General features: G+C 42.6%; 1 protein-coding gene across 2 annotated transcripts; it reads left to right on the plus strand.

Moving 5' to 3' along the window:
* Positions 1-634: 634 nt before the first annotated feature.
* On the plus strand, positions 635-4,666 carry LOC127659136 (uncharacterized protein C3orf38-like). Of its 2 annotated transcripts, none has more exons than XM_052148803.1 (3): positions 635-807; positions 998-1,173; positions 3,097-4,666. In XM_052148803.1, the coding sequence occupies exons 1-3, from the start codon at positions 681-683 to the stop codon at positions 3,658-3,660; spliced, it is 867 nt and encodes a 288-aa protein (XP_052004763.1). In that variant the 5' UTR covers positions 635-680; the 3' UTR covers positions 3,661-4,666. The 2 variants fall into 2 exon arrangements, with proteins under 2 accessions (XP_052004763.1, XP_052004764.1); XM_052148804.1 differs by having other exon boundaries at positions 3,223-4,666.
* Positions 4,667-23,762: the final 19,096 nt, after the last annotated feature.

Here is a 23,762-nt window from a genome sequence, read left to right on the forward strand (position 1 = left end):
GGTTTCCTAAGCAAACAAATTGGCCCGGTTGCAAGGGACGGTAGAGTCACATGGAGTAACCTCCCTGTGGTCGCGATTAGTGGTTCTCGCTCTCAATGGGGTGCATGGTAAATTGTGCGTGGATTTTTCTAGTCTCAGAAGTGGAGGCAAATGAGACTTGCCCTCCAATACCTGGATTGATGTGAGTAACCACGCCACCATGAGGACCTACAATGTGGTGGGAATTTGATATTCCAAATTGGGAGAAAATGGGTTAAAAACAACAAAAAGCAAAAACAAAACAAAAAACAAGCAATTACAACTTCTCAATATTGGAAACATAAAAATGCTTCACACTGCAACCCCCCATAGTTTTATGTTACCTTTTCCATTTTTTTGTTCAGAGAATCGTTCATGCTTTACAACTGTTCGGCTTTTTAATTTTTTTCTGAAAAGCCTATAATAGCCTGGTTAATGGAGGCTTAGTTTAAAAAACAGGCATAGATTTTGTTTTGGTGTGGTGATGGTGGGACGATGGTGGGACCTGTGTTGGGGCTGATGCGCTTCCTGTAAATCGACAGTGGAGGCGCTGTGGTGCTACACAACAACAGAAACAACGAAAGAAATCCATAGAAACAGCTCACATCCCGAATGGGTGTACGTAAGATGTGTAGTTTTTCAAAACTAGTGTAGGGCTAAGTATGTCAAAGTTGTCGGTGAAAGAGGAAAGTGGCTGTAGAAGACTGTTGACAATGTTGCCCAAGGATGACTTGCTGGCCCTTAAAGATACAGTAACGAATCGTCTGATAGCTGTAGAGAGTGCAGAAGGTAAGGCAGTAAAGCTGACCCGCTTCTGTCTAGCTGTCCTGTACACATTGTCAATGTCGGATATGCCCAGAAATATTTTCTAGGTAGGCAGTTTGCTAGGCCTTACAATGCTGTATTATGGCAGTGTATTTATAAAAGTGATGTATTTTATGAACTGTGCAGCTGTCACAGTCTGTTTTCTTTCCATTAGAGGCAGTCCAAGCCATCATAACTTACTCTCAGGATGCAGAGGAGCTGCTTAAGAGGAAGAAGGTGCACCGTGATGTCATTTTTAAGTATCTTGCCAATGAAGGAGTTGCTATGCCTCCAAATGCTCAGAAATATAATCTGGTCAGGAGGACCCTTGAGTTGTGGTCATCCGAGGAGGTAATGTGAAAGTTTTCCACTCTCTCAAATTCTCATTACACTAGATGCAAACATAATAAAAAATCTAATTCTCATTACTGCAATGTGAAAGAATAATTATATATAATTTAATTATTATAAAATGTATTTAGACATGGTAGTTATAATTAATAATAGTAATCATTGTATTACAGTGATATTTGTGCTGCGTTGTAACATGCTATACTTCCTATTCTAAAACTATTTTAAACAGCATTTTAATCATAGTTTTTATAATTGTTTTGAGTAAATTAAATAGTATTGTGAGGACCATAAAAAATTATCTAGTGAAGGCAAAATTAAATAGCATTTTTATATAAAAAAAAAATCCACATTGTGGCAATTACCTCAATAAAGTAACAAAAAAAATATAAATAAATAAATAAATATATGTATTATACACACACTACCGTTCAAAAATTTTGAAACTCTCATTCTTTATTTTTTTTTAATTATATATATATATATATATATATATATATATATATATATATATATATATATATATATATATATATATATATATATATATTATTATTATATATTATTATTTTTTTTTTTTTTTCACATTTTAGAATAATAGTAATCAAAACTAGGGAATAATAGAAATGGAAATATAGAAATTATGTTGTGAAATCAAAAATATCAAAACTGTGTTTTTTTTTAGCATCTTCAACGTAATCACCCTTTGCCTAGATTTTGCAGACATGTACTCTTGACATTTTCTCAAGCAACGTCTTGAGGAATCACCCTGGGATGCTTTTTAAACAGTATTGAAGGAGTTCCCATCTATGTTGGGAAATTATTGGATTCTTAACTTAATTATACAGTCCAAGTCATCAATTTCTGTTCTTCTTTTAAATACAATTATAGTTTTGTAAGTCAGTTAAATAATTTTTGTCTACAAAACTCATTTCAAACATTTAAGCATACACTTTAAGATCAAAATAATTTTAAGATCACGAAAAACATTTCTGACAAGTGACCCCAAACTTTTGAACGGTGGTTATATAGATAAATATGTCAGGAAAATAATGCCTCGATGCAAAAAGTCAACCCAAAATGATCATTCTCTCAACATTAACCCCCCCACCCCCCCCACCCCCCCCCCAATCCATCCCAGATGTGTATGATTTTCTTTCTTCTGCAGAACACAAATGAAGATTTTTAGAAGAGAATTTCAGCTCTGTACAATTCTCATACAATGCAAGTGAATGGTGACCAGTTTGAAGCTCCAAAAAGCATAAAGGCAGTATAAATGACTCCCGTGGTTAAATCCATATCTTCTGAAGCAATATGATAGGTGTGAGTGAGAAACAGATAAATATTTAAGGCCTTTTTTATTACAAATCCCCACTTTAACATTCTTTTTCTTGTGTTTTTGGCAATTCACATTCTTTGTGCATATCACCACCTACAGGGCAGGAAGGACATTTTATAGTAAAAAAAGGACTTGAATATTGATCTGTTTCTAATCCACACCCATCATGTCACTTCTGAAAACATTAATTTAACCACTGAAGTCGTATATATTACTTTTATGCTGCCTTTTCTGTGCTTTTTGGAGATTCAAAGGTCTGGTCACCATTCACTTGCATTGTATGGACCTACAGAGCTGAAATATTCTTCTAAAAATCTTCATTTCTGTTCTGCAGAAGAAAGAAACTCATACAGATCTGGGATGGCTTGATGGTGAGTAATTGATGAGAGATGTTTCGTTTGTGGGTGAACTATCCCTTTAATGATTCTAAAACTAGTTTAATTTTCTCTTTGCAAAAATGTCCCTTTTGATTTTGGGGTTAAATGTGACCTAGACATGTTTACCTGAGATTCACCCTTCTGATCGTGGAATTTGTAAAGTAAATTTTCTAGCTACTTTTCTGACCTGGTCTATATTTTAAACAGATGCCAAAGCCAAAAAGTGAGAATAATGCAGCTTTTTCTTCAGACAAGACTGCAGATGGTCTGTCAGACCTTGCAGCTTTGGGAAAAGAGTTTTGCCAGTGGTTCTTCTGTCTTTTCAACTCTCAGAACACCACACAAGTGCAGCCGGTGCAGAACTGGGGTCCTCAGCGTTTCTGGCAGGATGTGAGACTTCGGCTTCTGTTACATGCTGGAGAACAGCGTGTTGAAGAGTTCAATGGGGCAGAGTTGGTCAGCAGGCGGCTTCATGCTCTTGTAGGAGAAGAACGTCTGTTGTTCTGCCCGAACTTAGAGGGTCTTGGGTTAAAGTGTGTATCTTCACCTCATGGATTTGTATTAGTGGCTGTGGCTGGGACCATCCACCGTGACAGTGTCTGGCTCGGGATTTTTGAGCAAGCGTTTGGGCTCATTCGCTCACCGCTGGACAGTAACCGTTGGAAGATAAAGTTTGTGAATGTTAAAGTAGAAGCACAAAGTGCCATCACTGACAGACATTTACCAGTAATTACATATGACTCAAATGAGTTGCTGAGCCTTTGCAATTGAGCATCAACATGGTTTGTGTGGTCATGTTTTCACGTAGTAGCTTCAATACAAGTTAAGCTCCATCAACAGCATTTGTGGCATAATGTTGGTTACCACAAAGACTCATTTTGACTCAACCCTTGATTTTATTTAAAAAAAAAGAGCACAAAAAAAATACAGTGATTACAGGATTTTGTTTTCATGACAACAAAGTGAAAACACTAGATATATAACTTTTCACAGATGCCAAGTTTACATCCTGTGTCTATATTTCTGAAACAGTGTGTATTTTAATGTTAATGGACTGACCCCATTCACTTCCATTGTAAGTGCCTCACTGTAATTGTTTTTGCGAAAATCAGCATTGTGCCACAAATGCTGTTAATTGAGGTTAAATTGTATGGAACATGGAACATTCCTTTAACCATGGACAATGTACTTTTCCATGTAAATAATATTATCGATGGACCTTTTTTTTGTGGGGGGAGTACAGCTTGCATTGTATTTTTGTTGCTCTGAAGGAAAGACCAGTCAGTTTCCCCCCTTACAAACCTCAAATCAATTAATATTTAGATTTATGTAGATTTGTCATTATGAATTTTTTTTTATAAAGAGCTAAATTGATGCATAAAACAAATAGTTTCATGGAGAGCTAGAAAGCTACAAATTATTTGACTAAATAATACAATGAATCCTGTAAATGTAATTGGCAATTGATTAGTTTAGGTTCTTTTATATTCCTAGTTTTATCTCAATTACTTCAATCTATTACATTTTTTTTCTTAGTTCTTATCAGAAATGTAAAAAAAAAAAAAAGCTGTGAACTTTTCTATGGAACAAATTGTTTTGAATTAATTTTTAATTAATATATTTTTATAGGAAAAATAAATCCTTGTTGAATGTATTGCATTGAAGTAATTTTGTAAAATTTCTTTAAAATCTTGTTTGAGTCCTTTAGTTTTTTGAGTATTTATTTTTTTTATCTTTTAATTGTATTTTAATTGTTATTATGATCACAACCATTTTGGGATTTTAGAACCCTCTTTAGCTCCATAAAAAACATTTGACTTGAAATAACAAAAATTACCAGAGTTCAGTCCATCTGAGTCTTGATGAATTCTTTGATCAGTACTTCAATCTTTTCACAGTTAAACATCTGGACTCCTCTATGTCTCTGTGATTTTGTCATCAAAACCGAAATTAGAATCTTTATGGATCTTGGAAGGAACTATGGATGCACCTCCAAATAATTTAATCCAAGTAACAGTTTTGCACAGCAGGAGTGTTACATGCAATCATTCCCGTATTTATGGTTTTTACAGTAAACCGTTAACTCAAGATCATCAGTTTTCTAGCTTTGTTGCAGTATGAGTGTTTTATAAGATTCACTCCTTACGGGAATAATGTGCCTTTTGTGGGTCTTGCGAGGCGAGAAGAAACTCTTTTGAGTCATCAGTGTGTAATTGGGCAGTCGATGAAGCTGCAGTTCTGCATCTGTGGACGAATATGTAAGCTAATGTGAGCAGAACTAGGAGGGGCGTTTAGGACCACAGTAATTTGTGGTTTCTGTGGGGAATGTTATATGTGGGAAATTATTCTTGGCATCCACTTCAAAAACTGACGATTCAGTAATATCTTTCCTTGAGCTGGTATTTTTATGCCATAGTTGTGGCAAAAGCACCACATTCATTGAGCTTTTTCCTGTTCACCTCCCAGAAAGAAAAATAACAAGCTCTTTGCCTTCTGACTTTATAGCCCATGGTCGCCGCCTTTTTTAATAAGTGGTTTGGGTGTGCTTATGGTTATGACGTTCAGGTTCAAAAATACAATGGCATCTGTGGATCATTGCAACTGTAGATTTCCTTTAATGGAGAAGTGTGTTTCTCATAAAGCTCATTTGGAGTGGTGAACAATGAAATGTTTTAATTGGCAAGGTTTTTTTTTTTCTTTTGGTTGCTACTTTTGAATTATTACATTAAAGGTTAGAAAGTAGCACATAAGCTCTTTAATGTTTACTTGATTATAGACTTTTTAGACAGATTTAATGGGTGTGTTATGAATAAACTGCTCCAGACATTCAGCCACATATGATTCTGTTAAATGGTGGAACTAAAAAGAAGAAAAATCTAAATGGTTGATTTTTATGCATATAAAGCTTTGACTATTGGCTCTATAGAATACTTCATTCTGATTGGTCAGTAGAGTCATTTTGCTGTCAAACTTATAGTTGACGACAGTATGCACAATTATCTATGATCTATATAAACTTGTTTGCACTTGATTGACAGAAAATCAATGAAATGTCCACATGGGGGCACAATTGCTCCATTATTTTTGTTAAAACCTTGTGGCACAGCAAATATGTTCTGAGCAATTATTTTAGGAAATCAATGTCTTCACTTACTCCTCATTGGTTTTATACTCCAACTCCAATGTTTTATAGCACTGTTTGTGATCCAAAGTGTACATTTTTAAGTTTATTGCTGATTGCATGCCATTTAATCATTGCCATCCTGAGTGTATTGCAAACACCTAAATTATTGCTTTTGCAAACTTGTGATAAAGTATATTGAAAGTGAACAATATTTACTGATGTATTTGATAATGTCCTAAGCAAAACTAAACAAAAAAACTGAACCTGTCAGAACCTGTTTAATCCCTCTATTAAACCTTTGAGAGCCTAGATGAATCAATTTCTTAATTAAATTAGTTATTGTCCAAAGTCTGAGAAACTCACATCCATTAGAATTAGATGTGCAAAGCAACCAGACAGCGTGCTGTAGTGCATCAGAGTATTGTGGTGTTTATACATGTGGGAAGAGCACAACCTGAAGACAGGATCACCATTTATCATTTGACCTCTGCTCACTCTACTAACATCTGACCGCACTCGTACATTAGTCTGTGAAAGGTTGCTGTCTACAGCAGCAGAGTTCAAAACAAACCCCTCCATTTAAAGGACAGGCTGCTAAAGGAATTGCCTATGAATAAGGTTAACTGGAGTTTTTATTTTTTTATTTAATTTCTTTTTTTGTGAACACTTTTTTGAAAATTCTTAAATTATTCAATAATTTTTCTTTTTTAAAGATTGCTGCTTTTTCAGCAATCAGCAATTCAGTTCTTTTCAATGGACAATAGATAGGCGATGTAATTTTTTATTTTTTGATTGTGTAGGATACTTTTTACTAACAGAGTGCAAAATAGGGTTTTAAGAAAACATTTTTAAGGGTGGGAGGTTCAACAGATTATAATGGACAATAGTTTGTCTAACATGTCTAGTTATCTTTACCAAAAAAGAGAAAGAAAAATAAATGGTATTTGTACAAATTATCTAACGCTTTATAATAAGTAATTTCTAAAATAAGTAAATTATATTTTTATTTGGTCAACTAGACTAGATTTTATTTTTATTTTTTAGCATGGAACTTCAAGGAATACCAAAATATTGATATATTATGATTAAAGCATATGGTATATGCCTGATTTATTTTCTCCCTGCATGGCAGACAAATAATGTATAATATGCACATAAGTTTCAACATTTTCACATACTTTGATTAACTTGTTTTTCAATAATTTAATAAATAATTCTGAATATACAAATTACATTGCTTTTGTTTATTCATGAATTATCAAACTATTTCAGAAATGAAAGCATTTTCCCTCTATATGTAAACAATTTGGCTGTGTACTTTCAGAACGACGCGGACACACAATGCAGAACTAACTACTACTTTCCTATGTACAGTTCTATGGACTGCCATAAATTTCAAGCCAGAATAATAATAATAAATATAGCTGCAAGCAGCAAATACTTGGGCCAGGCATTTATAGGTAGGCAGTAGGCAGCCCAAAATTGCTGGCATATAAATTCGGTATCATTCAACTCTGTATGAGTCTCATGAGCAAAACTGTTCAAAAGTTCTGAGCAAAAATGGCCATATTTAATTTCTCCTGAGCACTAGGTGGCATTGTGCTGAAACTGTGCTAGCACATGGTTTTGATGACAAATACAAAGTTTTTTGTCAAAACAATATTCATTGCAAATATATAGCCTCACGTCCATTTATGTCGATTACTTTAAGTGGTAATCGAGAACAGTGTGATCTATCAGTGTCCCAACACAAAACTAACTCATTGACCACTATGCGGAGCCTATGGCGTTAGTTTGATGTAGAAGTATAAATTGCTGTTAATAACAAACCAATGTGTACCCCCCTATTTGTGGAAAAAATATGTATTCCATTGTGGAGCATTTACAGAGCTCTGTACATGTAAATTTGCTTATAATAGTCAGTTCCCTCTGGTGTGAGCATACCTTAAAAGGATAGTTAACTTAAAATGAAAATTCAGTCATTAATTACTCAACTTCATGTTGTTCCAACTCCATTTGACTTTATTTTGAGGAACACCAAAAGAAAAGAAAAAAATCTCATTAGTTTCTTGTGTGTCTTGTGACCAAATGTTGTGAATTCATGCTGTTGACATCAAATTTCAGCCCTGTTTATGAACTTTATCAATTAATTGATTTGAGAGTGAACAACGTGAAAGTATGCTTGCAGAAGACTTGGTAAATGATGCACAAATCGCAAATGGCTACTTTTATGACACTTTTGGGTGCTTTATTAAGCGTTGCAGTAAATCTCTTCTGTATGTAATGACACAGTATTGAATTCAGCCAATAGGTCATTCGTTTAAGTATTTCCTTTTGTGTTCTGCCAAAGAAAGAAAGGCATACAGGCTTGGAACAACATAAGAGTTAATGACAGAATTTTCATTTTGGGTGGAACTATTCTTTTAAATAGTGGACAAACTCTTGAAAATGTGGATGAGGAGCTACAGTAACAGCATGTTTCCAGGAATAACTGCAGATGGGGAAATGATCATGTTGTGTGGGAGTGCCAGCAGACTGTCAGGTTGGCTTTGGTTGCTATCTGTGCTGCTGTCCTCTGCTTCTTCCAGGACATCTGCTGCGCGGTGCGGCCATGCTGCATCTTAATACTGATCTCCGGCCCACTGATAGCCTGTTTACATTAATTGCTTGTGCCTCCTTCACTGTTTGCCACTGATTACTCTCATTAATTTCAATTCCCCATGAACCCTCTTTTCTCCCCCCGCTCTCTCCATGATATCAGCACACAGACATTTGGATGCCATTAGTGGCTGTTAATAGAGTCAGTGTCCACTACATCGTTTCAGTATGTGTCTAAAAAGCCTGCTTTCATTATATACAAACTCAGGATTTAGTGCTAATTCTGAAACCATTTTGAATCGGGTTCACCTCCAGGTTTAAACAAATCCTTGAGATCTTTGATTTGACAAAAAGGGACAAGCCACACCTAAACTTACTACTGAAATAGGAAATGCCAAGTCAAGTGGTTTTTATTGTCTTTCAACCATATACAGTAACGTTCCTCCAGGACCATGGTGCTATAAAACAACATAGGACAAACACAGAACCACATGAGACTACACAGACTGAATAAGACCAAGACATTCCTATATAAAGTGCATGTGCAAATGTGTGCAAAAATAACAGGACAGTACAATAAATACTAAAAAGGAAACAGGACAATAGGCACAGTAAGAGACAGTGCAGCACCAACCAGTATACATTTCTAATCTGAATAGTGCAAAAAGATGACACTTTATAAAAAAAAATGCTGAAAGTTAAAATAACATACTATGAAATAGTGTTCTATGGACATAGCCGTTATTGAGGTAGCAGCCAGGTATAAAGTGACAATTAATTAAGTGCAACACTGGACATGGTGCAAAAGTTGGATGGTGTACAGGTGTGTGTGTGTGTGTGTGTGTGTGTGTGTGTGTCAGTTCAGTCTCTGAGTATTGAGGAGTCTGATGGCTTGGGGGAAGAAGCTGTTACTCAGTCTGGCCGTGAGGGCCCGAATGCTTCTTGCCAGACGGCAGGAGGGTGAAGAGTTTGTGTGTGGGGTGTGTGGGGTCATCCACAATGCTGACTGCTTTGCGGATGCAACGTTTGGTGTATGATGATCTTCTCAGCTGTCCTCACTATCCTCTGCAGGGTCCGAAACAGTGCAAGTCCCAAACCAGACAGGATGCTCTCAATAGTTCCTCTATAGAATGTAGTGAGGATGGGGGTGGGAGATGTGCTTTTCTCAGCCTTAGAAGAAAGTAGAGATGGTGCTGGGCTTTCTTGGTAATGAGCTGGTGTTGAGGGACCAGTTGAGGGACCAGGCCAGAAAAACTGTTCTCAATAAGCAATTACTGTACATGGGGGTTTACATGTGATGTGTGTCGTTTGTTTATGTTAAATTACTTCATCCTATCACAGTTTAATGTACAGAAACAATTTATAAGATATTTTCTAAGTGGTTTCCCCTTAGAAATGAAAACAGTGGTGCTATCACCTAAATTCTGAACCGATGTGACGAATTCCTATCAAGAATGTTCATGACCCAATAATCACCTGCGTTGTGCCTTTGATGTCACACCTCTTTTGATCTCCGGCTAGTGAGATTCTACATTTGCAAAGAACTGTACATAGGTACCGATCAATCTAAATTACTTTAAATATTTAGATGTCCATCGGGTTGGGCAGGGTCAGGGTGAAAAACGATGTGCGTCACATCCATTCAAAGAGAACAGTTTTGGTCTCTGTACGCAACTGCATGCATGATTATAGTTCCAGCATTGTCCACTAGGGTTCAGACTAGCAGTTTGGACATTTGGAAATCATTAATGATTTTAGCAGACAAAAAGTCAACCTCATGTCACCGATTTTTCTTGTAAATCAGTCTGTTATTTGAGCATTATGACCTGCTCAACTTTGGCACGAGTTTGTTGCAGGACCAGTTTGCCAACAATAGTAGATGGGGAAAGGTGTTCAGGAAACTTGTTTGAACACAGTCATTATTTTAGCAATTCTATTTGGTGATGCTAGTGATCCAGAGATTACAAACTTCACCTTTTCAAATGGTCATAGAGGTTGAGTTACATAACTCTCTCTCTTTCTCTCTCTCTGAGGTGGTCTTCATTAAGTTGAAGCTCATAAAACACAGTTTTACTCTGGATTTTATTGCTCTCGCATTGTTTTTTCTTTGCCTGGCCCAGATGTGCAGGCCTCTTGGTCTCTGTTTGTCACCTCAATCCATGGCCACACTGGAAAAGTAAGTGTGAAGGAGTGTTCATTTTACAGCAGTACCGTTACTGGCCTTGTGAGGGTGACACTTCAGGGGTCACTGCTTTTTTTTTGGCTCTAAGCAAAGAAAAACTCTTCCACTCGCTGAAGCACCACTTGCTATAACAGACCAAATCCAATTAGAGAACAGTATTTTTTACACAGTAATGAAAATGACAAATGCTAATTTGATAACTGTGGTCCAGTTTACTGTGAAGCCAGTAAGTTTTCCTCAGAGACAACATGTTTTGCAATGTTAACCATTAGTTGTTGATTTCCCAAAAGGGCCTAACAGAAACCATGACACCCTGGATGATTTTGCAATGATTGTTTAATTTATCTTGTAAAGTGACAGACTAAAGTTCAGCATTTCTTCAGGTCTTGTGTTCTTTTTGGTGCGTTTTCCCCCCCCCACTTTTTCCACCTTGGCATTCTCAACAATGCTGCAAGGGGCACTATTGCGGGTATTAGTGTAAACTGTCCTCTATTGTCAGTTTTCTTTTTAGGACAACTACTGTCATGGCGGAGCAATAGTTTGGGCAATAGTCAAACTCAAAAAGCAACAGTTGCTCACTAATCAAGTTAGCTATAATTAGTTAAACTGTTGACATTGCTAGCTACCTGAATAAGAACACATTCAGGTTAATGGTGCAGAGATTTGAAGGTAACTCTATTGTTCCCTTGAGTACTGAGCTTATTTAACACCACTGTAGTGCCAGAACACATGATAATCATGTTCAAGAAGGTTGCTACCTGAAGTACTCCTCACTGCGGGCTGTAGCACAATGACGTAGTGGATTTTATCCACATTTTCATGACATATCGGATATTTTTAATGCACATTGTGCACAATCATTAGGTGTATAGAAATGTACCATTATGCGTGAATAAAGAGTGACACATTACAATGGTTGTAGTCCTTTTGAGTATAAATTCTGAGTATTTAGAATGAAGGTGTTTGGCATGGACAATGATTGTGTATTTATTGTTATGTTTTACATGTTTGGTACTATTTTTGAGAAGACCTATCCTGAATTACAAATGACAACATTTACGATCAAAATTGGGTGGATTCCTTAAAGGTACACTCAGTAATTTTTCCCCTTTAAAGTATTACTCCTAATGAAATGAATAGCCATTTTGAAATATATGTACAAAACCATGACCACTCATATGAGATGGACTCTAGTCATGTCAGTAACTTTATAAAAGCTGTGCTTTCTACATGTAGAGGGTCTACTAATGGGAACAACCATTTTACGATCACCCAAATACTGCTTATTTATTCTCAGCAACCACTCTGTTATTTGACTATTTGACTCATGGTTACATTAATAATGGCTCACTGTGAATAGTGAATTTCTACAATGGTATCAGTAACTGAAAACATTTGGGTATGAAGGATGCTGCATCCACACCTCTAGGTGTCAGTGTCCAAGACAATGTATTCAAAATATTACTGAGTGCACCTTTAAAGGTTCACCAAAAAATGAAAATTCTCAGATTATTTACTCTCCATCACGCCATCCCAGATGTGTATGACTTTCTCTCTTATGTAGAACACAAATTAAGATTTTTAGAAGAATATTTTTGCTCTGTAGGTCCATACAATACATAAATTCAGCATAAAAGTAATCCATAAGACTCTAGTGGTCAAATTCATGTCTTCTGGCATGACATGATTGGTGTGGGTGAGAAACAGATCAAAATTTAAGTCTTTTTTATGGTAGCTATAATTTTACTTTCACTTTCACTTTCAGCATCCTACTGGTAGGGATTGGTCAAAAGTGGAGATTTATAGTAAAAACAGACTTAAACAGTTTCTCACCCAAACCTATCATATCACTTCTGAAAACATGGATTTTTTATGCTGCCTTTATGTCCTTTTTGGACTTTCTGAGTTCTATTTATGATTTAGAATGTTTATCAATCTGATTTTTTTTTTTAATGTTTAGCAGATGTTAATTACAATACAATGCCTTTCAGATTAAACACTCTTAAACAGACATTCCAAAGATGTACGTGAGCTATCTGACAATATTGAAGTAAATTGCAATGATGGATTACAATAGCATGGCACAAGTAATGCGAACAGTTTTGTGGAGATAAAATATAAAACAATACATCCACGGATTCCGTGATGTATCAATCCACAGATTTTATCACATGGCTTGTTGTGCGCATTACTGCGGAGACCTAGCACATGTGGAGCTGTTCTCCGTGGCATCCACGCACAACTCACCATGCACCCCACCTAGAGCGAGAACCACATTATAGCGACCACGAGGAGGTTACCCCAATGTGACTCTACCTTGCAACTGGGCCAATTGGTTGCTTAGGAAGCCTGAGTGGAATCAGATGACTTCCTAGTTTCAGCACGGGATTCATAATGACTTGTCATGAGGATATAATGTCATGTAATGTTGTGTGCATGCTTATTAAAAACATCCAGTATGATAAATCCACAAGAAACGGCATCACGCTACATTTTTTTGCCAAACGTTCTTGTCTGTTTTCACGTACAGTATGTGTCTGGATTAAGCTAGTAAAGTCGGTCTTCTGCCTTTGATTATCTTAAATGAATGCAGAGGAAACGGCTACCAATGGCTATCAAGCCCAGATCATGTCGCTCCAGCTGTAAGGTGTGTGCCTCAGCTTGGCTTGATGGTTCGCTGCTGACATTCAAGAATGTCTTCAATCATCCTCATCTTGTCAGGCCCCTGGGCATTGCCCTTTTTTTATTTCCCCTGATGCTCCTGTAAACTGACTTCTCAGGCCCAGAGAAGCAGTAGAGAGAACTGCATCTGTCAATACGTCATCGTATGGGCTAGTTGGCAACACACACAGCAGAGATCAGCATGTTTGTTTTTTCCTCCGGATGCAGTTCACCCCGAAAGCTTTCACACTGTTGTGCCACGTACTAAACACACAGAACAAAACTCAAGGGTAAACCATATTTTCTAGATCTTAGGTATTTTGCGGTTCTGAGTTATTTTCCCTGTTCGTTTTTGTTGACACAGCAGTTGTGGAATATCGTAAACACAAATAAAAGGAGCAGTTTCAAGTTTCCTTTACGTTCACTTTTTTCCGCTTCCACCAAATGTCTTGCTTACTTTTAGAGAAAATACCTGCCGGCTGAGGAAATAATGATCTTATAAAATGAAAATGTCTCTTAAATTACAGGAAATTACAACTTAGCTACCATACTGCTGAATTACACTGTGCGCTTAAGAGGGAACCCAGATGAAGAAAAGCATGTTGCCAGACCTAATGTGTGGAACTGCACTTTTAATGGAGAATCCAGTAAACTTAAGTTTATGACAATGATTAAAAAGAGAGATGATTAAGGAAATTAATTTTACTATACCACAATTTTACTATACCACAAATCCAGAAGAAGTTTAAGGTTTAGACTTGGTCAACAGTGATCCTTATTCCTGGATTTCAAAATATTTATGAATCCTTCTCTTCCTTTAAATGCCATGTGATTAACTCTGAATGATAATTAATGGGCAAAATGTTTTACATTAATGTATGCAATTTTTGTTTCTCTGTAAAAATATGTTCTCTTTTACAAATGTAATATGCAAAGACAACACAGTCTCATGACAACGTACAAACTTACAAAAATGGTATGACTTTTAGTTCTATAGAGACCAACCTATCAACAACTGTACAACATCTGTGAACAAAACTGGTTTCTGATTTAATATTTATATGCATTACAAATGACTGATGTATGTAAATAACAAGTAATACACTTTCCTCAGCATGTTCCAAACCCTTATACAACCCCAATTCCGAAAAAGTTGCGACAGTATGAAAAATGCTGTATGGAAAGCACAACAACTACACATTATGATGTTTTTCCTTGTGAGTTTGAAAAATGTACATTCATTTCAAACCAGATGATTGCAACACAGTCCAAAGTTGAGACAGGGACAATTGAAGACTAATAACAATTTGACAGGTTAAAATAAGAAGGCGATGTGAAACTGGAGATGTTAAACTGGTGAGGCAATTGTGTTATATTGTATAAAGAGCTTCTAAAAACAGTCTAGTCCTTCAAGAGCAAGGATCATTCAAGACTTGTCAATTTGCCAACAGATTCTTCAGCAAATAATCCAGCATTTTGTGAACAATGTTCCCCAAAGACCAATTGGAAGGATTTGGGGCATTTCACACTCTACAGTGCACAATATAATTAAAAGATTCAAAGAATCTGGTCAAACCACGGTGCACAAAGGGCAAGACGAAAACAACTTGAATACGCATGATCTCTGATCCCTCAGACATCACTGTCTTAAATTCCATTAATCTGTAATGGATTTCATGAACATGGGCTTGGAATTACTTTAGAAAAACTTTGTTCCCCTTCTGTCGCTCTCTCCACGTTGTGTCAGAGAAGCGACACTAGGGGTCTCTTTTGAGCACCGATAGTCACCTCTGGACTATGAAAAAAGGCCAATGAGAGTTGGCAACCAGTATTTGCATGTCCCGCCCCCGGACATACGGGTATTTAAGCGGCGCAAATACCGGAGTTCATTCAGAAAATTTCTTCGGAGCCGATATTCGTGCATGAACTCTGCTACGAGTTACACACCAAGTTCCTGTTTAATCCTCTGACGCGCTGCATGCTGTTGGATTCGACGGCGCACAACAGCGGCTTTCTCATTCGTGCATGGCTGTGCATTTTTGCCCCTAAGCGCTTCGACAGCGCAGACAACTCGAAAGAGTTATTCTAAAAGAGTAATTTTCACTCTAAAAGAGCAAAAACACAGCGGCGTTGAACGTCCTTCTCAGGACGCATCTTTTTAAAGACGGTTTTCCGCCTCTGTGTAGTTTCTGGATGCGTTGATTCTCCCCACCTCTGACGGCCATAAAAACTGCCTTGCATTCCTGGGTTGCGATCACACGCAGGCAGCGTTTTTATGAATGGTCTATGTTCTCAGTGCGAGAACATAACCATGACAGCATTGCGGTCGTAGGCTTTTTCATGTAGTGAGAAAAAAAACGCTTCAGCCGCCTCCCGCGCCTCACCTCCTTCCTACGGGATTGAGGCAGGCGCCGCGGGCAATGAAAACGATCTGGGGACAATGACGGGCTCCGTTTTCGCCGGGTGAACCCCCTCGAAACCCCCGCCTCCCCGGCACGCTTGCCTGTTTCCGTCCGAGCTCGGGATGAGCATTCTCTCCAGTGGGTTATGTTTTCAGTGCGAGAACATAACCGCGGCAGCGTTGCGATCCCTGCTTTCTCTTGTAGTGAGAGAGAGCCACTTCAGCCGCCCCCCGCGCCTCGCCTCCTTCCTATGGGATTGAGGCAGGTCTGGGGAGAATAACGGGGCGCTTTCGCTGGGTAAATCCCCTCGAAACCTCCCGCCTCCCCGGCACGCTTGCCGGCTTCCCGCGAGCTCTGGATTAGTGCGGCCGGCTTAACGGCCTGCCGTTGGGGACTCTCGAGCTCCCTGGCATTGGATGATGACATCACCGCTGCATCGGAGAGCGTAACAGCGGCGCCGGATGCGGATATCTCGCTTGGGCCGCCACCTTTGGGTCCCCGCCCGGTCTGAGCCTGACGCACAAAAGTCCGCTATGCTTCCCCGGGCTTAATTGGTTCTGCGGGCATGTGCGCCGCTCACAGCCGCGCCCCCCTGGGCCCCTTCCCGGACGTGCATGACGAGCTGAGCAAGCCCAGCTTCCTCGCTCCTCCGCTCTTGCTACCCTCGGTGGTAGAACGGTCCCAGACCGCTCCCCCCTGCAAGTCCACCGGGCCAGGGCACTCCAAAATCTGCACTTGGGTAGTCCTGTTTTTGACGTGCTGCAGGAACTGCAATCAAACAGGCGATGGACACTCCGTGGTCCAGAAACGCAACGATGGACAGGCAGTACAGGAGGCAGACAAAGCACGCTTTCTCAAACGCCCCCGTCTCCCAGTTCCGTCCATTCGGCGACGCCGCGTGACGACTTCGCCCAAAAAGGCAGTCCTCAGCGGTGAAGAAACAGACGAAGGCTATTTTCACAATAAAACATCCTGCCCTGACGCAAACCTGCCGCCAGGGGCCATGCCCTGTCTGCTCGCTGAGGGCGCCCTCCTGCGGCTTTCAAGGAAGAAAGAAAGTGGTGCTCCGTCTCAACTAAGTGAGTGGGCCCAGCTCTCAGCCCCAGCGTCGAGCTCCCCGCAGAAGTTGGACGCCCATCGTCTCACGGGCCCCCTTGTGGACCCAGAAGGCTCCCAGGTGCCCCTGAGATGACCGACCCAGAGACCAAGACAGTAGCTCCGGAGCTGGTAAGACCACTCCGTTCCCCGGTGGAGGGCCGGAAGGAGAATTTATTTTTTGTTAAATTCTTTACACACTATAGAGCTATTTCCTTGTTGTCTCTGGGTCACCTGGCCCGCAAATGCCGTTCTCACGGCACTCTGCTTTCAGGCCTCAACAGTCCCGGCTTCCTGGACACGGTGTCCCTGCCCTCAGCCCCACGACTGTTCCCCGGCCGGCCGGTTCAGACGAGTCCAGAGGACGCCAGCAGACCTCCTCCTCAGTCACGAACCCGCCCCCTGCCGGGTGCGTGGAGCAAGGTAAGTGCTTTGAGTTTATTCTCAGCACCAGAGCCTCGGAACGCTGCAGTGCCTCCCGACGCCTCATTACCTGTTCTGCACCGCTGCGAAGCCCCGCCGGGTACGTCCAAAATACTCGTCCCCTTGGTGCCCCTAGCACGGAGCTTAGAGGCGTGGCTCTCACTGCCCAGCCCGTCACACTGGCTGCACCGGACCATTCGACTCGGTTATGCCAGGTCTCCGCCCCCTTCGTGGGCGTTCACTTCTCCGCAGTGCACGACAGACACGCTCAGTCCCTGCGCGAAGAAATCGCCTCCCTTTTAATCAAAGACGCGATAGAGCCTGTCACTCTAACCGAAACGAAGAAGGATTTCTACAGCGCTTACTTCGTTGTACCCAAGAAAGGCGGCGGCGTACGACCGATCTTGGACTTGCGAGTTTTTAATTGGACCTTGTCCAAACTCCCGTTCAAAATGCTCACCCAGAAACAAATTCTATCTGCCGTCCGGCATCTAGATTGGTTCGCAGCGATGGACCTGAAGGACCCGTACTTCCACGTCTCGATTTGCCCTCGACATCGACCCTTTCTGCGGTTCGCGTTCGACGGCCAGACGTATCAGTACAAAGTCCTCCCCTTCGGCCTGTCTCTGTCCCCTCGCGTCTTCACGAAGGTCGCAGAGGCGGCTCTTGCCCCGCTACGAGGAGTGGGCATACGCATACTCAATTACCTCGACGATTGGCTCATTCTGGCCGCCTCGCAGGAATTACTATGCGCACACAGAGACCAGGTGCTCGAGCACCTCGGCCGTTTAGGGTTTCAGGTCAACTGGGAAAAGAGCAAGCTCACCCTGGTCCAGAGCATCTCTTTTCTCGGTTTGGAGTTAGACTCAACCTCAATGACAGCACGTCTCTCCAACGAGCGTGCTCAGTCAGTGCTGGAATGCCTCGCTTCTTTCGAATCAGGCACCGTGGTCCCTTTGAAATGTTTCCAACGGCTCCTGGGGCATATGGCGTCCTCCGCGGTGGCCGCGCCACTGGGGTTGATGCATATGAGTCCACTTCAGCATTGGCTCCAGACTCGAGTCCCGAGACGAGCATGGCAACACGGCACGCACGGCGTGGAAGTTACCTCTGCCTGCCGCCAAACCTTCAAACCCTGGACAGACCTCTGCTTTCTACGGGAAGGAGTACCCTTGCAGCAGGTGTCCCGTCGCATTCTGGATACAACCAACGCCTCCAAATTGGGTTGGGGCGCCGTGTGCAACGGGCGCGCAGCCGCAGGCCGGTGGAACCGAGGCCTGCTGCGCTGGCACATCAACTGCCTAGAGCTGCTGGCCGTTTCTCTTGCCCTGAAGAAATTTCTTCCGTTGATTCGTGGCAAGCATGTCCTAGTCAGGACAGACAGCACCATGGTGGTGGCCTACATAAACCGCCAAGGCGGAGTACGTTCCCTCCACATGTCACAGCTCGCCCGTCGTCTCCTCCATTGGAGTCAGCAGCGACTGGAGTCACTGCACGCCACTCACATCCCCGGCAACCTCAATGTGATAGCGGGCGCGCTGTCAAGACAAAACTTGCCCGGCGGAGAGTGGAGGCTCCACCCCCAATCGGTCCAGCTGATTTGGGACAGGTTCGGCAAGGCCCAGGTAGACCTGTTTGCCTCCCAGGAAACCTCCCACTGTCCGCTCTGGTATGCCCTCACAGAGGCTCCCCTTGGGACAGATGCTCTGGCGCACAGCTGGCCCGCGGGGCTGCGCAAGTACGCTTTTCCCCCAGTGAGCCTTCTTGCACAGGTGCTATGCAAGATCAGGGAGGACAAGGAGCAAGTCACTCTGGTGGCCCCCTACTGGCCCAACCGGACATGGTTTTCGGATCTCACGCTCCTCATGACAGCCCCTCCCTGGCGAATTCCCCTGAGGAAGGACCTTCTTTCTCAGGGACGGGGCACGCTCTGGCATCCGCATCCAGACCTCTGGAATCTCCACGTCTGGTCCCTGGACGGGACGCGGAGGATCTAGCCGGCCTACCTTCGGCCGTCATAGACACTATTAACCAAGCCAGAGCCCCTTCGACCAGGCATCTTTACGCCCTGGAGTGGCGTCTGAGGAAGGACCTTCTTTCTCAGGGACGGGGCACGCTCTGGCATCCGCATCCAGACCTCTGGAATCTCCACGTCTGGTCCCTGGACGGGACGCGGAGGATCTAGCCGGCCTACCTTCGGCTGTCATAGACACTATTAACCAAGCCAGAGCCCCTTCGACCAGGCATCTTTACGCCCTGGAGTGGCGTCTGTTTGCGGACTGGTGTTCTTCCCGAGCCGAAGACCCGCAGAAGTGCGCAGTTAGGTCAGTGCTCGTGTTTCTTCAGGAGAGGCTGGAGAGGAGGCTGTCCCACTCCACCCTCAAGGTGTATGTTGCCGCAATCGCGGACCACCACGACACGGTAGACGGCAAGTCTGTTGGTAAGCACGACTTAATCGTCAGGTTCCTAAAAGGTGCCCGGAGGATGACTCCCTCCCGGCCTAACCTGTTTCCCTCCTGGGATCTCTCGGTCGTCCTTATGGGACTCCGGAGACCCCCCTTCGAGCCGCTTGACTCAGTTGGACTCAGGGCCCTCTCTCTCAAGACCGCCCTGCTGATCGCGCTCGCTTCCATCAAGAGGGTCGGGGACCTGCATGCGTTCTCTGTTAGCGACGCTTGCCTGGAGTTCGGTCAGGCGGACACTTTCGTGATCCTAAGACCGCGACCGGGCTATGTGCCCAAGGTTCCTACCACACCCTTCAGGGATCAGGTGGTGAACCTGCAAGTGCTGCCCCGGGAGGAGGCAGACCCAGCCCTTTCACTGCTGTGTCCAGTACGTGCCTTACGTATTTACCTGGACCGCACACAGAGCGCCAGACGCTCTGAGCAGCTCTTCGTCTGCTTTGGGGGACAGCAGAAAGGGAATGCTGTCTCCAAGCAGAGACTCACTGGGCCCACTGGGTTGTCGACGCCATTTCCCTGGCTTATCACACCCAGGCCGTGCCCCCCCCCCCCTTTGCGGGTCCGAGCCCACTCCACCAGGAGTGTTGCGTCCTCGTGGGCACTGGCTAGGGGCACTGCCCTAGCAGACATTTGTAGAGCAGCGGGCTGGGCAACACCTAACACTTTTGCGAGATTCTACAATCTCCGAGTTGAGTCAGTATCGTCCCATGTTCTCTCAGGTACCGAGCCCGTAGAACTCGGTGGCACGTCCATGATCTGACCGGGTGAATCGCTTGCACCCAGCGCCCTTCCCCCTAACCAGGGGAAACAGTGCGCCTTCATTCCCAGGAGATCCCAGGTTTGGGACACTGGTTGACTCCTCCCTAGCCCTCGTGGGTTGCAGTTCTGCGGAGGAACTCGCCGACCCAAACCACTGCGGGTACCGCAAGCTACCCTGTACTGGTATAGGTGCCCCACAGGTAAAGCCTCCTGTTCGGACTCCCCCTGTGTGTAAAACCACGGTTCTGTCCCCTCACGAGTTGACTCCGTGTTTCCCTTAGGCAGTTACAGCTGCCTCGGTTGCCCTGCTCTTTGCTTCCCCCCTCTGCGAGGCTGGATCTACCACCGCATTACTTTTCCGCATAAGACCTAAATATAGGCCATGCGATGTATTTGCCACTCAAAATTTGCCTCCCCTCCCAGGTAGGTGTGGCCTCCGCAGGGTCTTCTCCGCCCTAATAAGGGCTAAGACCCCCTTCCCTCAATGCGTGTAAGGGCCCCGGCCGTAGTTGCTCTATGCGAGAAACATAGAGAGAAAAGAGGCTCAGCCAGGCTGGCCCGTTCCCATGTTGGCGGCCATCACCTTGTTCCCCCCTCCAGGGTAACGATAAGGAATCCTGATGGCTTAAATGGGGCATTGGGGAAGGGTACGTGCAGCCTGATACAGTTGGTCGTCCTGCACGTAGGAATACCTGCTCGCTCCTGTATCAGCAGATCACGTACATGGCTCAGCGCATGGCTCTTTTTAAGTGGACCCCTAGTGTCGCTTCTCTGACACAACCTGGAGAGAGCGACAGAAGGGGAACGTCTAGGTTACGTATGTAACCTCCGTTCCCCGATGGAGGGAACGAGACGTTGTGTCTCCCCTGCCACGTCGCTGAGCCGAGCCCCTGTTGTGGCCGGACCATTTCCGGCTCCTCCGAAAAATCCTGAATGAACTCCCGTATTTGCGCCGCTTAAAGAGTAACTAAACCCTAAACCAACTTTTTTTAGTTAATGATCTGTAAGCATGGGGCTTTATTAGTACTGGTTATTGATTCAAGTAATTTTTTTGACATTTGTGTATAAAGTGTTTTAATTCTACAATATATGGTGTAAAAACATCTGAGTGCTGCCCTCTTCAGGTTGAACGGTGGCTACTGCAGTTGAATTTTCCCATTGGCTGTTGCGGTACTTCGTGACGTAAGCGGTGACAGCTGACGTAAGCAGGTTCCAGCTCACCATGCCAGATTCATGTACATGTCATCTTGCGACCGTGTGAGGAATAATAATAACAGAGTCTGACAGCAGCTGTCAATTAATCCGTCACTACGAGTCTCAGGTGCCCCCCCCCCCGCTCAGCCCCGCACTCGGTTTGTTCCCTCTATCCCAGCCGGGGTCTGCCCACTTTTCCTGCATTTACAAATATTTCTAGTGGGTGGAGTCAGACTCTGAGCAGGTGTTTAGTTACCCTTTAAATACCCGTATGTCTGGGGGCGGGACATGCAAATACTGGTTGCCAACTCTCATTGGCCTTTTTTCATAGTCCAGAGGTGAATATCGGCGCTCAAGAGAGAGCCCTAGTGTCGCTTCTCTGACACAACGTCTCGTTCCCTCCATCGGGGAACGGAGGTTACATACGTAACCTAGACATTAGTCAACACCATTCACTGTTGCATCCACAGATGCAAGTTTAGACTTTATGTACAAGCCAACTTATACATATGTGGCAGGGTGAGCAAGAGATAGATATGTCAGTCCTCGGAGAGACATTTATTGGAATTAATAATAATTTCAAAAAGAATAAAAATGTCCATGGGGAAATACGGTCCAAAATAAAGGGGGATCTGGCTTCCCAAAGAGAGGTGCGCTCTTATGGCAGCGGTGGCGAGGCTTTTGAACAAGAGACAGTGGGTGTGGCATTTATTGGACCCATTATTAAACAGAAAATGTCCTAAAAGGAGAGTAAAGCATCCATGGGTAAATAGTGTCCAAAAAGGGGGATCTGGTGCTCTCATGGTGTATGGGGCCATGTGAAGGTTGAAGGATGATGACGAGAAGGAGGGTCAGGACGGTCTGCCACAAGTTATTTTGACTTGTCATAAGTCGGGTTGGGGAAAAATAACAAGTATTTATGAGTGATTAAATTGACAAAAAAAAAGTTTTATGCAATATATTTTACCTTAAATAAATTAGATAACAGTAGGCCTATAATGTTTTGAAATAATTGCACATTGTGACATTAAAGCCGATGAAAAATTGGATTTATAAGTTGCAACTGTAATCAAACAGTAAATATGAAAGCTGCCCATTTATATGTGAGGGCTGTGCATCAGAGAATATTACTCTTATCTTAGACGTCATTTGAATTATCCTTTTTTAAAATGGAACATTGTTTCCTTAAATTAAGGCAACCCCCCTCGAGTAATAATAGAAAACAGACAAAAAGGTTGTTTATCAATCACAGACTCAAGCACCTATTGATGTATAAGGTTTCTGGGTGTTCGGAGACCATTACGGTCAATTCCAGAGAGAATTCGATCAGCTCCGTAAGGGAATAGGAAGAGGTCCAGGAAACAAATAGATTTTTTCAGAAATACAAACATACTTGAAGTGGGAACGATCAAAACTTGCTGTTTCAATCTTTCAAGGAGCTTCAAGGTGGACGTTGCAAGAATCTGGGGCTTGTCCAGGTGATGCTCCCAAAATAGATAGCCTACCTTTCAAAGGTGTACCATCACTGATGTACCATTTAAATTTACTAGCTCGCTAGAAAATATTATTTGTAGCTGCTCTAAATCAATGTATGATATAAAGTCAAGTGTTGTTAGTAGGGCTATAAATCTAAAGACATTAACGATGTGAGTGCAAATATTGGTTTTATACTCCATGTTGAATCAAGTCTTCAGGGGCCTTGACTGTGGATTTTATAAAGCCACTGCAAACAGTCTTTAATTTTGTGCAAGAATTTTGTAAGAGTCTTGCTGTATGTTTCCACTCAAAGAGCTCATAATCTGAATACAAATGAGGCAAACGGATAAAAGGAGGTGCATGGACAGATTTTCCAATATGCCTCTGGTGACACTGCCTTAAAAAACACAGCTGAATGAGATCCAGACACCGATCCTGTAAGGATACGCAGACTCTGAAGCTGGAGATGAACCCAAGTGCAGGAGTTTATTGAACAG

This window comes from Xyrauchen texanus, chromosome 18 (assembly GCF_025860055.1).
Source record: "Xyrauchen texanus isolate HMW12.3.18 chromosome 18, RBS_HiC_50CHRs, whole genome shotgun sequence".
NCBI classification, from domain to species: Eukaryota; Metazoa; Chordata; class Actinopteri; order Cypriniformes; family Catostomidae; genus Xyrauchen; species Xyrauchen texanus.